The sequence below is a fragment of the Zophobas morio genome, unplaced genomic scaffold, assembly GCF_036711695.1.
Source record: "Zophobas morio isolate AGI-343-1 ecotype UQ-CSIRO unplaced genomic scaffold, CSIRO_AGI_Zmor_V1 ptg000009l, whole genome shotgun sequence".
Lineage (NCBI taxonomy): Eukaryota > Metazoa > Arthropoda > Insecta > Coleoptera > Tenebrionidae > Zophobas > Zophobas morio.
In genome coordinates, this window is record NW_026972114.1 from 11,166,522 (window position 1) to 11,182,963 (window position 16,442).

At 32.2% G+C, this 16,442-nt stretch overlaps 1 protein-coding gene across 5 annotated transcripts in view; it reads right to left on the minus strand.

The window, feature by feature from the left end:
- The window catches only part of LOC135125887 (leupaxin), a 52,690-nt gene that overhangs the window by 9,704 nt on the left and 26,544 nt on the right, over positions 1 to 16,442 (minus strand). For 4 of the 5 annotated variants that reach the window (XM_064051632.1, XM_064051631.1, XM_064051629.1 and 1 more), the window contains exons 2-4: positions 13,817 to 13,971; positions 860 to 1,040; positions 664 to 808 (exon numbers count right to left, since the gene is read on the minus strand). In XM_064051632.1, coding sequence (XP_063907702.1) covers positions 664 to 808; positions 860 to 1,040; positions 13,817 to 13,971 — 481 coding nt within the window. Of the gene's footprint in view, positions 1 to 663; positions 809 to 859; positions 1,041 to 13,816; positions 13,972 to 14,017; positions 14,192 to 16,442 lie in introns of those variants that run through there. The other variant, XM_064051630.1, reaches the window with a different exon arrangement.

Sequence of the window (16,442 nt, forward strand, 5' to 3'; positions counted from 1 at the left end):
AATCCAAGTGTCTGTGTTTGCTTTCCGTTTGTCGTTTTTTTTAATGGTTTGTGTAATAGTTGAATTAAAACAAAACTCGGCGATTTAACAAACGGATTTTAAAGACGAGCCGCCTCCTACGTCAACCCAACAAAGATAAACTTGAGATTTCTATTTCTGTTCCCTAAGTAACACGTTACAGAAAATTATCAAACCCAGACACTCAACTAAAACACATTTATCCTCCATTTGGCACAAAAACATTAATAAAAGTTTAAATATAGCCGTCCCCGTTCACAGATCGTGTTAACACCTGGTCATTTGCAAAACCGTGCCATATTCGAAACACAGTCCCATCAGATAAGCTATTTTTCGTCCATAACATGAAAAAAAACACACCTGATCTTATTAATCACGTCTAAAAATGCACAATTTTCGTGCCAACGACGAGTTGCAGGCAGATTGCTGACTTAACAAATCTTCGCAATTTTTTCATCTTCTAACAGCCGAACCCCTATAAATTTTAAATGTGGCGAATTTAAGCGAAAAAATAGGTCGGCTTATTGTGTTTGAATCGCTAATGGGTCCGGTGACACACTACCGCTTGGCCAAGTTAATATTTCTGTCAAACTATCCGCGCAGACATAATTCAACCACGTTCTCAAGAATTAATTTTGTTTTTACCCTGAATTTAATTCCTCCAAGAGACTGTCGACGGTGCGCCGGTTTAGGGTGCTCTGGGCGCTGGAGGGCCGGGAATGGGTGGCAGGGCTCAGGCCACCGGAGCCGTTGTAAGTACCACCGTTCAAAGTACCGTTCATGCCGTTTTCTGAAATTTGTAACATTAGTAAATGTTAAGAAAATTAAGTCAAAGTGGTACCTGACGTAGTGGCGTATCTGGGGTTGCTCAAATCTTGCAACAGAATATCTAGCTCGGATAAGTTGTTATTGACAGTGCGCTTTTCGGTCGGTGTCTGGCCGGAACCGTAACCGACGCCGCCATGTTGGCCGTATCCGGGACTTCGGGGGCCGGAAGGCGGCTGGGTTTTACCATAGGTGCCCTGGAAGCGACAGAAAATGCATAATTAATTAAGGAAGCGCCAAAATAGATGTGTTCGAAACAATGAAAAAAGAATTATAATATCGTGGAGGATAAATTAGTCCGACAACTTGCCCCACATACGTAGAAAATTAGGTGAAATTATTTTACAAATAAAATAAGATTAAGTAAACGCGCGTTAAAAGTAGAATCGAGGTTTTCATGGAATGGCTGACGCTTAGTAGTAAAAAATTTAAATACTGGCAAGACTGTTGAATTAATGTTAGTTGAAGCTAAAATATTTAAACTAATCGCCCAAAACTGTGTAGTGTTTAGTTTCTTTATGTTTTGAATTTTTACTTCCCGTTAGTAAGTACATTGTAATGTAATTGGTATATTGCTAGGTAAATGCTGTCTAAATTTTATAGAATAATATACCTGCTAATCAAAATTTATCTGTTCATCCCATCCTAAAAACTTGATAATATTAACTTAAAATTTTACTAGACAAATTCTATCTTAAATTTCCAAAATATGTATCCATATTTGTATTTTTATCCGCGCATTCACACCTTTTAAAATTACGTATTCAGATTTTTTCAAAAAACCGATGAATTAATTACTACTATTAATTATTATTAAACCAAAAAGTTATTAGTGTTACACTATCCGCACTACAAGGTGCCGACATCATCCTAAATTTTTACAAAAAAAATCTTTTGGAACATACGCATAGCATGTTCCTTTACCTGTAGCTCAATCATCTACATTTCTTTTTAATTTAATTTATGGGCGTTGTCATGACAAAAAATAAAATTCACAGAATCAAATTTTATAGTTTATCTAAGAAACTGGATTTGTTTGACTGTTAGAAGGGCGTAGGAAGTTCTGTCCAAATAGCTTTCGATTTGTTTTCAGTTAGTTTACTTGGTCTGCTGTGTTTCTAGACGTGAAACACTTCGCAGAAAATTAATCCGTATTTTCAATAAAATCAGTCGTTTTCGGACTGCTGTAAGTTTTTGGGTTATAAATTAAAATAACTTTACAAGGCGAATAGCGAATTATCATTACAATGCTTTATATTGTCTGAAATTCAATTACAGAAGTATTTTTTGTAGCGAGGAAAGTACTAGAACTAGAGCAAACAAATCAAAATACTGACAAAGGAAAGTGTTAATAAACTAAAAGCTCCCACTTTTTTTTAACAATAAACAAAGTTGGGTTTAAGGTTGTTCAGACAGAACTTTCCTCGCTAGTTCCTTACATAAGGTATAAAATTGATTTAAAAAATTATTTATTTTTTGATAACACTTATGTAATAAAATTAAAAATAGTACTTTATTTCTAAAATTGGACAAACATTTTGTTGTGTTGCAACCATTAAATCAATGTAACTCGTATACGTATCATTCAAAATATAAATACATACATGTATTATTAAACCACAATTACAGAAGCACATCATATTATAAATTTCAAGCACGATTTACTCAACAAAATTTTGAGATGATGTCATCAATTCTTTGGAAGTTTTGAACAAATGTTTTTTGATCAGCAAATTACCATGTTTATGACAACCAAAAAACGTGTGCAAAATTTCAGAGCAAATTAGTTTTGTAATTTCTAAGTTAAATAGTAAATTTTATTACACAATTTTGAATTTCCTCCCAAAAACCTGCATGCATAAGCTTAAAAATAGAAGAGGATTAATAAATCACATGTGCAGAGGCATATTGTTTTGGATATTTTAAATAGGATGTACTTGGCAAAATTCTGAGATGACGTCGAATTTTTGGTGCGAATGATTAGAGAAATTTTGGTTACCATCTATGTAATAACAAAATCGCGGCCAGATGACACATGATAGACGAAATTCGACAAACAAACGAAAATGGGACCCCTAATTTTTCTTTTTCTTGAACTTAAAAATGTAGAGAAATATAAAATCAGCGTAATAATTTGTTGATGAAGAAGAAAATACTTCTGTGAGTAATGAAATGATAAACGTAAGCTATATACAATTTTCACTGACTCAACTACAAAGAAAGAAAGTTTTGGTACTGTAAAGTCAAGTTGTCAGTGGTATTTAAAGATGTTTTTTTTTTATTGTAAAATGGATGAGCTTTTTTATGTAATTTACTATCACTTTACTACAAAAAATTTCTGCAAAAAATATGACACTTTAAAGATCCTGTGAAATCAGTCATAAAATATTGTAGTAGATACATTTTTTACTTCCCGATTTTTGCGTAAACTCTAGTGATCGCTGGCCGTTTCCAATTAGCAACATTTGGGGCCAGTTTATACAATATTTTAACTGAAATTAAGTCAATCACGTATTTAACGAGACGTTTAGCGACGTCTGATTGGTGTAGAGTCGGTCACGTGGTACTTTAACGCCGTGTTAAAAACTTAATCACAATTAAATATTTAATTGAGCTTCTGTAAACCGGGTCTTAGAATATCTTCATAACAAAAATATATGGAATCTAGTTGACATGATTATTTAAATAATTTGTTCAGGCAATATACCTAAAGCGCATTAAAAAGCAACATCAAAGGCAGCCATGGATTTGTAAAAGTTTGTCTTGGATTGTTGCATTTTCAACTACAATTTTTAAATTAACGATAATAATCTGAAACGACGAACATTTTATCAGAGATAAATCATCAAAAATCCACGATGATCTATAATCGTGTTTTTAAGTGCTCTCTTGGTGTTAAGAACAATTTTTTTTAAGTATCGAAAAAAAGTAAGTTTTATTTATTATGCTAATAATAATTAACTGGTTACTGTCAAAAGAAGCGTACCTATTATTAAAAAAAAGCTTAAAAATCGATTCGTTGTTAGGCATAATTAGCCTCCACAATACAAATATTTAAAAGTTAGACTAATTTTTTTGAGGTCATTTGTTAATTAGCTAATTTCTTAAGATTCAAATGGTTGTATCTGCCAAGAAATCTAACCATACAGTTTTCCAATTGAATACTAGTTGAATATTAAATTGATTTATACACCATCATAAAAATAAAAATCCACACAATTTCAACTAATCAGTGCTGATAAATTTAGCGGGGTAAAAGAATCGATTGGGGCGACGGCAAAACTGATGCCCTTTAAAGCAATAAAAATTGTACGAGTATTTCAAACTGCGTAAGCACACATCCATTTCACCGCTGTTACAGCACTTTTAGTAAGAAATCAAATCATACTGAATGTTCCTTTGGTTGAAAGTTAAAAAAAACGCTTTTTAGTTAAATGTAGCCGTAATTCACAATGCAAATATATTCCCATAATTTGACTGTCGTTAAAGTTCATATTTGGTTTTAAGATCGACCAAAACAAAAGATAAATTCCTTTGGTATTTTGCATGACACGTGTAAAATTTACATAAATGTTTATATGAGACGTGGGTTCTCAATGATTTTTGCCATCTCCATGAACAAATATCTTTTATAATTCTGTCCGACATACTTACAAGGTTTGGGATCTGTTTCTTAGAGTAACATTTTTTAACCAGTAGTCAAAGCCCTACTAAACCTTTTATGACTTACGCGGCTTAAGCCAAACCACTCTTATAATGGACCCGAACCGCAAGGATTATTACTGCACATTATTGCCTTAATGGAGCTGTAAAGGTATATGTGAACTGAGTTAAGTTATACAATAGTCAGTTTGACTTATAAGGGTGCTTTGGCTTAAGCCGCTTAAGTCATAAAAGTTTTACAAGGTGTATTGTCAAGTGAGTTTTCTATACTGAGTTACTTAAACTTCGATAAACATACTTAAGCGACTACTACTAGCTAAAGTTGAATAGATGTGAAAATCATCCCTACGGGGTAATCCAAGTTTAAACTGCAAAAGGTCGCTAATTTTGACCATGGAAAAAAGTGTCAGGTGTTCGATGCAATTTTACTTCTCTGCTCTTTTTAACTCTCATAACCTATTTGATCTTAGTAATCTCCAAAATTCTAAACCAGGATAACACTTTCAGTTATTTCCAAGTTTTTGTACAATAGTGTTTTATTTTTCAAATTTACATAAAAACTAGAACCAAAACTAACACTCTGCAACATTTATATAAAAACTCATTCACGAGACATAATTGTCCTATAAAATTAAAAACTCAACACCCAATCTTAAAACAATCACGGTGATTTGTTGCTATTTTTAATGAACGTGAAACATAGTTAACTGTCCGATTTCATAAATTTGGCACAAACATTAAATTCTACGTTAAACGATGAAATAATAAAATAACAAACCGTGAATTGTAATTTGATACAACTGCCTCTGTAACTGTCACCATAAAATAAAAATTGGACACACGAAAAAATAAGAGTTAATCGAACTCCTTGATATGCACCTGTTGCAGCTGCTTTTAGTCACTCCCTTTTGTTTTATTTTCTGCAGGATTGGTAGAAATGCTCTATGCTCCATAAATCACGCACACTGTAATGCTATGGTCACAAAAACTCTTTTAAAATGGCATTTATAACAAGTACTTTTTTACGATATAACTTAACCCTCGATTGATTTGTAATGCCTAAACGTAAGAAATATCCCAAAATCGTCTTCTTAACCAGAACAGATTACAATAAAAAGGTTTAAAGGCACGTAGTGTCGAACAAACTGGAACGGTAGATTCGTTAACCATGCTAGTATAAAGTCTCTATTGTTTTTCAGGTAGCTTAAATTTTCTTATTTTTATTCATTTACAAATTAAGTAACTATTTGTATAACTAAATTACATTCTTTAAAGCTGTTATGCCATGCTGCTATGGGTACTTTAATTAAATTCATTTATTTTCGTGTCTAAACATGCCGCACAAAAACGCGATGATTCCTGTTTATTTCAATGCCTAAAATAACTTAATGCCTGAAAAATTCCACAAGTTTTGGATGCAAGTGTTTATAAATACTTCATTTTTATTTGAGTGACATTTTTTTTTAAATGCTATCTATTGGTGATTTAATTAAAGTAAATGTAAAATATAAATATAGTAATTCACAATTTCAAATCTAAATGAAACGAAACTTCCATCAAAAAATTGATGATCACCTTACTAGATTGTTACATAAAATTTCACTTAAAATTATTTCTAGTTTTAGGTACCTGAGTTAGCATAAAAAATGCTTCTGTGTTTTTTATTGAAAGATTGCATGAAAGAATTTGGTAAAAAACCGAAACTGATTTATTCAATCCAGAAAAAAATTGTTACATTTATCTATAACAAAAAATTTACATAGTTTACACAGCATTCAGAACCGTAATCAGGCTCTTTTTCTCATACCCATATTATTTTACACATTTGAAATATGCTTTACGAAGCAAATTTTTGAGGTAATAAAAAGTTGGGTGGCGACGCACTGGTGAATTCGTTCACGAACGATCTGTAATACTGATGATAACTTCAAAGAATGAGCTAAATTTCAAATAAAAAATATGGGTTTTCCAATTTTCATACAATTTTGATTTATTTTCTAAAAATCTAGATATCGAAGGTAAAAACTAAAGACAGATTTAGAAATCACAAGAATAGAAGCATACTACAAAATTTGAACATTTTAAACAATTTTACTTCGCAAACGGCGACAGATGACACATAAACGAAAACATGAAAGTCAAATTTTTGTATTATATAAGTTATGAAACTTCAAAAGATCACGAGGTTTGTCAAATGGACCCTATTGCAATGATGGTCAAAATCAGTAACAAAAAATTACTTAATAAATTTACCGAAATATGCAGCCTGTCGTAAATACTAGATTTTTTACAAGTGTGTCTACATTATTTTTAAGATATCGTTCCAAGTTTCTGGTTAAAATCTGTCCACGGATTAGAAACGCTTCATCAAAATAAAAAAATTAAAAGTACAATGCAGCAAAAAAATGAGATTTATATAAATTCTACTTTCAACATGTCTATTTTTCTAGCTCATTATTTGTTCTTTCGTTATACAGAACTTAATGCCCCAAAACAACGCAATTTATTATACCATGTTGACTGATTAAAACGGGCAAAGTTTCATTGGCGAATTTAATTTGGCGGCAATCACACAACAATCTGATTGGTCCTCGTGCTATAAACCAGAACAAAGGACCTGTTGAAACTCTGTTTAAGTAAAATTATTCTTTTGATGTGTTAATCAAAGCATATTTTTCCAATGTAATGTAAATTATGAACTTATTTTTGTTGTGTTTTTCTTGGCTCATGTCTCCAAAAATGAAGTTTCATTTTTGTTCTACATGATACATTACGCGAGAAAATTAAATAGGTCAAAAATAAGCCGTCAATTGTTAATATAGCGTTCCAATATTTTTAAAAAAAGAATGACGAATAACATTTTAACACACACTTCAAGTTCGGAAGTGCCAAACCTTTTTCACAATCATTGTCAAACCCACGAAAATTATTTCGAAAAGCACATTAACGCAAATTCCAACAAATCTCGCCTCCGGCCAAACTCGTTAATCGGATAATTTACCGTCACACAGAAACTAGAAAAAAGTGAATTTCGAAACAACTCCCTGCCCAATTACAACAAAACATCATTATTAAATTCAAAAATTATCATCGACAGCGAATCCCGATTTCGTGCCAAAAATCCGCCTCTCACGTACATTATGCAAATTTACTACACTTTATTACTCCGACAGGCGTAAAATCGCCTTTACATCATAACATCAAAAATAAACCGACGACGCTCCAGCCGAAGGGCCAATAAATTTCGCCAGCAAAAAATAACAACGAAAATCCTTATTTATAGACAATACATTTATTTTCTTTCTCCGTTAAAGCGCGTACGTTTTCTGTCAACCTTTCCCTCTTTCTTTCGTTTTGCACGGTCAAAAGTCGAGCCGTGCGCAAACCTTTGCCCCCACCGGCGCGTCGCGACGCTCTCTGCGTCTCTCTCTGCCTTCTCGATTCTCGTATCTCCGTCTCGTTTCGCCGAATTTGAACACCGATCGGACCATAAAGGGATCTTGCATGCGACGCATACTGAAACGAGTAACTTTGCTTAAAATAGGAGGGGATGACTATGGGTGCGAACGTGACCATCATGGGCCGGATCGGCGACGGCCGATTTTCGAAATCAACCACTTGTTGATCGTGGCAACAGGTGGTTGGGTATCCTCATATGCGGAATGTTTCGCTTTTTCTCCGGGAATATTCGATCGGTTTTTGGGATGGATTATCGAACTTCCGGGTTTTTTTGGGAAAAGTCATGTCGTGTGTACGTTATGTTAATAAAAGTGTTTATAAATAGGAAGTTAATATTAGTTGTGTCGAAAATAGATGGAGATTTTTACAAGCGTTTAAGAAATGTGCATGTGGGTCAGGTTATCGATGGGTTTTTTTACATTTTGGGTTGCACGAAAAAACGACACCGATGTTTAAAATTTGTTTGACGGTTGAAATGTTTGCTCGAGTGGTGCGGATATACACGTTTTGTATATTTATATAAATTTTAAGTTAATCCGGAGCGAATTTAGCTTTCCTAAAATAAATGGTGGGCGGGGGGTTGAGGCAGAAAGAAACACAGTAAAGACATAAATATGCCAGTAGAAAGTAAATGAGAAAACTATATTTTTCCAACAAGTGCATAACAGAATGAATCACTATCTTAACATTTATGTATGAAAAAATAAGTTCGAATATTAAATTTTAAATAGCGGAAATTTAACGAATGAAAACATTGATATTTTTAGTTATTCAAAGTACCTATAATGTAAAAAAACTAACCAGTTTTTAGTAATTCGAATTAATACTAAAATTATAGTTGAACCCCAAGTCAATTTCAAGCATGTCAGTGTGATGTGGTTGTTTTGATCATAATTGTATCAGATTAAAACAAAAAATCCAATTTAATTGGGAAGATCTTGTAGAAAGCAGAACTTTAATATGAAAATGTGTCACATAAAGAAGCTCCGGCGAAAGACTGTCACCTTCCCGTGGGGTATTTTAAATTTCGACGAAATCTTCACCGTTTTAATACAAGAGACAGAGCATCCACAACCTAAACTTAGCCCACCACAGCACGCACTAATTCAACATTTTCAAGTAGAACTGCTTAAGGTTATGCACTAAAAAGTAACTACAAAACTTGCCATTTTTACTGTCAAATTGATGTGTCTTTTTTTCTGATTTAAAAATTAAAACTCGTTTGAAAACCGTGTTACTGGGTACTATTTAATAATAGTAGCGTTTCGATTGAAATGCCTTGAGATTTATTCCTATCTCGAAATCCAATGGGAAGAGGTCGGAGAGAGATGAGAATTTGTTTACAATTGGATCACACTGTATGTTATTTCAAAAACCAGGAATATAAGATGCATTTATAAGCAGGTAAAAATATTTTCAATCGCGCCGAAATTTCTTTACACGTTCGATGTTGGTGGGATCAAGCTTGGACGCTTACTTTGTAAGCATGTGATCACTCCATCTGTTCGGTAAACTGACTAGTCAATGAGCACACACAAACTTGTTGCAACGTCAAATGATGAATTACAAGCAGCCATCCATCGTCTGTGCACAATTTAAAAAGCCATCAACAATTTTGAGTATTAATATCATCGAAGTCAAAGTGGCGCGATCGCCCGAAGAATCGACAAAAAATATTGAAGTTGTGTGTCGGATTTCGGGAGTAAATGTAGTGGAGACTGTAGACGGCAAATTACGAAAAATACTCCAGTCCGACCTGATACGGGCTGGTTTTATGTACGCTCACAACTACATTTTACTCATAAATAAATGTATTTTCAGCACACGAAAGTGTGCTTAGTAAACTTGCTATCAGAGTAACAGTAGTAGAGAACCACAGCTGGAACTAAAGTAATATTATTTTAGTTTTGAAGATACTTCTAAAAAAATTCCATAGAAGTATGCAAAACAAACAGTAAGCTCCGCACTCACATGTTTTCCACAAGTTAATTATAACCAGCGGTATATCACCAATGTGTTCATGCCAATCGTGTTCAACCATCTTTGTATAATGAGTAGTACCGTTACCTCATTTCTAGTAATAAAAGCACGTAAACACCCTGTTGCACGAAATACTGTCGGAATATTTTGAGAAAAACACACCAATAAAATGTCGCAATAGGCGTAAAAGTGTTCGGACGGGTCGACTTGTGATTTCAGGGGAGGAAACTGTATCGGTCGTACCGCCGACGGTGTTTGACGTTCGTTTTTGTGATTATGTATGCTTTTAAAAAAGCATAATAATTAACAAATCAAAATATATTTTTTGAAAGCCCGTATTTTAGAACGCAAATGATACACCACTAATCGAAATCAAAGTGATTTTCTACCCATAGAATTTCCACTCTACCACATCGTTTGTACTGTTTCCGCGCCAAGTACATCAATGTTGTAACATGATGGCAGTTGTCAACACCTGTATAACATGACAATGTAGAACTAACTTCAAGTTTTACTAGGTAATTAGGCAAAATTGCTTGCGTTAGTCTCAACTAATTGTATTTTCCCATCGGAATGTGAGCATTTTTAAAAATATTAAACATTGTGTATTAACTATTTATTAATTTTTATCATTAATTTAAACAAACTATAAACTAAAAATACACGCCCCCCTCGCAAACATAAACTGACCCCCTCCATACTTAATAATTATAAAGTAATAATTATCATAATAATATCTACTTATCCAAAATAATATTCAGAACGTTTGTTCCATGTAGCTTAATTTTATTTTAACAAAAATGTATATTTTTTATCTGCTACCGCCGTTTATTTGTACCTGTATGTTTTAATACATAGGCGAATGCTTTCGATGTAAACAGATAAAAAGTCAAAGTTAAGGATGTATTTTTAATATACAGTGTGATCGATCAACAAGTAGTATTTCAGTTGGTATTAACAAATTTTGCTACTTCCGTTGTCAAAATTGATACGGTTGAAAATAACGTTTAAAATCAATATTTATAGTTGATTATCATTAAGTTATTATTACATATTATATAAAAAAATAAGCCTTAGGTCACAAGAAAAACTTCTCAAAATTAGTTAATTCTATTGCATATTCAAATAATGTTTGTTGATCACGCCATATTATCCCTGTTGGATTTCATTGTTAACATACATGTATACAAATGATTGAATTTTTGATAGGTTTATATAATCAAAAAATGTTCAAGTTTCTAGATGATGAGGGTGTAATTCAAAGACAATCACAATTTTATTTTTTCAAAAATTCTCATAAAAAATTTCCTTCGCCTCTAAACCACACTGATTTAAACATATATGTAAGTTTCTTAGTTGTTTGTAAAATTAGATAAACCACTTTTGATTTAACTAATCAATAAAATTAGTTGATTCATTAATTAAACTGTATGACACCCTGTATAAACAATTCTTCAAAATATGGATGCATGTATAAACAACAAGTGTAGACGCACAGTATTTTGCACATTATCTTTAGAATTTATGTAGTAAAATTCTGAGGCGACGTCATCAAATTTTCGAGAGGATAAACAGATTTAATTAGCGTTTACCATGTGTTTTGTATTTTGTAAAATCAATTTTCAAATTTTCTTGTATTATATTGAATTATTTTTGAAAATAATACAACACAAACATGGAAGTATATTATCTTATAAAATTTACATATGATTTATTCGTGCAAAATTCTGAGTTAACGTCGTCAAATCAAATCACCAAACCAGTTTTAAAGTACACTCAAAATTTCACCTCAATCAGTCTAGTAGTTTCGGAGATTACAGACAGACGAAAATAATGAAAGGGAACTTTCGTATGATACAAGCCGTAAAATATGGAAACAACACGAATTGGCCTTTCCTCAAATGGATTCTATTATAATACTTCTTTAATTCACGCTTGGTAAACCTATTTTAGATACGTACAAGTGTTCTTCAGTAAAAAATTTTGAAAATATTTATTTTAAACCAGCATCAGTATAATAATTGGAATTTTCACAAAAAAAAAGTAAACATCGTACATTAACAGACACTTGTTTGATGGTCAGACATAATACATCATGACTTAATGTACATAAATTAAGTCTGCCAAATAGTGAATACTGATTTTCTGTTTACTGGAGGCCACCAATAGTTTATTGGAAACCGATTAGAATTATGATGATCATATGTACGAAAGGAATAATGTTTAATGAATCAGACATAAACATTGTCGCTTATAATGGTCAACGACGTCCAGTTCGGACAAGCAACCCTAAAGCAGGCAAGCGTTGTAAATTATCACACTTATAACCCCAAAGATTTTATTTAGTGAGGGCTTCCAATAAGCACTTTTGGAAACAGATTGTCAATTTTCATTATTTGGCGGACTCTACTTTAACATTATATTGCAAAATGGTAATTCAAATTCTAATTAATTTGTTCTGAGTGTTCAACAGATTTAAATTTGTGGTGAAAATTTACACAACAATTTATTGGCATGAATTGAATGTAAAACGCCTATTATTTCTTTATAAAGATATTACTTTCAATGTAGATGTATTAGAAATATTTTTGTTCATTTAAGAGAGCTACAAGATTCTAGCTGCAGCCAAATTCCGAAAACATAATTTATAACTTAAAACCATCGAAAATATGTTTAAAACAACTTAAATCTCAAACTTAATAACTAAATGAGAAAACAAATATAGAAGTTGGGCAACTTTCCAAAAACTTCATATTATTACAAATTACGGTGTTACAATGAGAACTTCATAATTTATAAAATTGAATAGAACTACCTACCTACAAGATCATCGGACATACTTAAATACTATAAATAAATTTACAGAATTATCTGTGAAGATTTACAGAAAATAAGACTACCATCTTCAAAAAATTACATTTCAACTAAGAAAAGCAAATAACAAAACTTCCTCTTTAATAGCACAAAAAAAAAATAAACAGCACATGATGAATTTGATAAAAAGAAGGCGTTAAGCAACACGATTGATTGCCAATCAATAATTGTTATAGTCAGCATAGAAAATAGTGATTTAATTCAATAACAAACAAAATAAGTAGAAGCTTTAGTGAAAAAACAAAGTAATAGATATATAAATACAAAGATGATCTAAATAATGAGTGGGAAGAACTGTACAACTAATTAAACAGTCGGCAACGAAAATAAAATTAACCTGTTTGTGCAGTAGACGCAATAAATTTTAATCATTCAGTGTAAGAAAAAATACAGGCACCCACTCTACCAAACCACCAAAAATCATTTCTTATAAAAAATACAGAAACAGTGTCACGGTGCAATTTTTAATTCTCCCAAACCTTGTAAACAACTAATTAAGTTAAAATAGGCGATGATTTATGGACAGAACCTAAATTTAGTTCGAGTTCGAACCTCAGTTAAAGCAACCCCATTCCAACCTATTTTCGCTCAAAGTAATGCGAAACTATGTTCCACATAAATAATGATAAATAGGAACCGACAAAAATACATTTTTAGGGAACAAAATTCCACCGACTTGACTCACACTAAACAATATAAAAACCAAAAACAAAACATACAATGACGTCATTACACCACCCATTCAAACGCCAAATTTCCACCTTAACGTCTTCATTTTTTTTATTGGCGTAATAAAAAATTTAAACTGACGTAAGTTTACAAAACGGACCTCCCACTAGCGGTATCTATTGGAAATTTCGAGAATGGGTGGAATTTCCGCTCTTAAAAATAAATACAGAACACGCTTTCGCAGTAACGGTGCAGATGGCGCTCCTACATTCGGATAATAACTAAATAGTTATTTCAAGCGGCAAATTTAATTTTAAGAAAAACTTACGGATCTGACACTGTAGGAGTCGACTTTCGGTGCAGGGCTTTCACAGCTCGGAGACTGTCTTGTGGTTCGAGACGTGTTCAAAGAGCCGTATCCTGAGCTACCTCCGCTAACACTCCCCGGAGAGACCGTGTTTTGAAGATCGGCCAAGAGAGCATCTGAAAATTGATGTAATTTTTTAAGAAAAAAATTTTCAAAACGTACCGAATTCATCGTAAGGTGAGAGACAAGCGCTGTGAGTTTTAACCTCCATCGTGTTCAAAGGCACTACCACAATTAATTGACAAAATTGGGCAAAGTGGGTGACTATTATTGCCCGAAATTGAAACCACTGATAACGATTCGTCAGAGTTTTAAAAGGAAAGTGTTATCGGTCTGCGGAATGTACAGTTAATGTTAGATTATTTATAAAACATGACAGTGGCATCCTTCGCGACAATTAACTAAATAGAGTGGAGTCAATAGTGTCCAGACTGCAATTCTGTATCTTCATGAGTAAATAAATTAGTGGGAAAGCGATAAAGAAAAGCAAGCAGATTTATCAATTTCCTTTCTTTGGTTGAACCGTCAATGTACTGAGTGATTTTAACACGAGAAAACTATTTGATTTCGGGTCAAGTTCGTTATGCAAATTACCAATATTACATAAACATATTTGTTTTAGTAAAATTAGTTCGACCTTGAGGACCATTTATGTACTGGCTTATTTTTATTCAACACGTAATCGTGGGTTTGTCTATTTTAATTATCAACGTATGGGAGCAAGGAAAATGATTGACGGTTTGAACGATGTTTTTACAATCGAAAAATCTTGAGATGTGCATTAAACCGAATTAAACGAGCAGGGTGTGTTTACACTGTAATTGAGGCAAGGCCAAATTAATTGCTGGGGTCAATCGGATGTAGCAACAATTAAGTTTGTGTCAATTTCGATATGGCAAAATTTTAAACCAGCTATAACGTTATCATTAAAAACCTCTATCCAGTTCTTGCATCTTATGGTGTTTTTATTTAGGTATCATTAACGCTTTCACTTATTTATTATGGACCGGTTGCCCTTTAAAAAATGCATAAATTACACTGCAGTTGACATTGAGTTTTCTTATTATAATAATGAAAATAGTAAAATTTTGGAAAAATTGAAATGCTTAAAAAAAATTTAATCAATCATCACCTGCAAATAGTTAAAATCTACCTTTTTAATTTAATTTTTATATTTAGTTCTATTGTAACGATTTTTAAACTTTTCTTTCTTTACCATGAATTTTTTTTGTTCTTTTTATTCCCCATTATTAAATTCCCCTCCATCTTGAATGTTTGTTGAACTGTTTCCTCGCTTCGTTTTTTTTTTTTTGCTTCAACCCCATTTTTTCACCATTTTTAATACATTTTCCTTGTTTTCTATAATCTATAATATGTCTTATCATTTCCGGTAAATTTTTATTTCTACCTTGGTAATCATTTTTCCCTATAACTGTTTAATAGAACTGTGATTCGATGTGTGTTGAAACGCATTAGTAAAGTCCCAGTCAATTGTTGGAAAAGTGTAGTGTAATTGACACTCTGGACTCATTATATGTATTGCCACATTCGTCCTTAGCTCATGCTCTAAACTTTCACCCGAAACATTAATATCTATCCATTTTGATTGTATACTTTCGACCTGAATTTTTCTGTGTTTAATTTGGTGGAAAATCATAAATTTAGCTGTCCCAACATCATACCACATCTAAAATAGTAACAAAAAGACACAATCTGGTTTTATTTTTATCGCCCTTTACCAAATTACTAAAAATGATATGTAAATATACTGCATATAACATACATACATTGGTAATAAAATAATGCATAAAATCCATAAATAAATAGAAAAACAAGACATTACTTCGTTGATTTTCCTATGTTGATTTTTTTTTATGATACGGTAATCGAACTGAGTTCATTTAGGTACAGAATATACAAATATTTTCTAATTTTCTATAATCCTATACGTTGCACATTAAATATAAAATTCCTTCTTTAACTGGAATATCCCATAGATTTTTGTATATTTGAATTATTTGTACTTTATCACCGGAATTCATTGTTATGGAAGACTATTTAGAGAACTTTGTATATTTTAAAAAATCAATCCACAGCAAAACATAATTTAATTATTTTTACTATAAGTACCTATTAAATAAATCACATTAAAGCTAAAATTATGAGAATTTCAAAATAACTTCAAGGATTCTGTTAGTTTTTTTATTTTTTGATCACACCTGAGCACCGAAAGAAAAAGTGCAGAACACAATTTTGTATAAAAAGAATCTCCTTAGTTTCGCTATTCATTTTTCGTGTTCTTTATTCATTAATCGTCCCCAGCCTATTCGCAAATACTAGTCACATCAGTCAACCAAGCAAACAAATTGCTCAAAAATATATGTCTCGAAAAATATATTCTTTCAGCACGACTGCATGAAACTTAAAAAGACAACAAAAATCTGGCGCCCCATTGACATTCCGTCAGAATCCAGTGCTTCAAAACGTCCAAGTGAATTTCTTATGACGGTAATAATAAGAACCATAAGAGTTAAGACTGTTCTCATGATTATTGGTATACACTTAAATTTATATTTTAAGTTCCAGA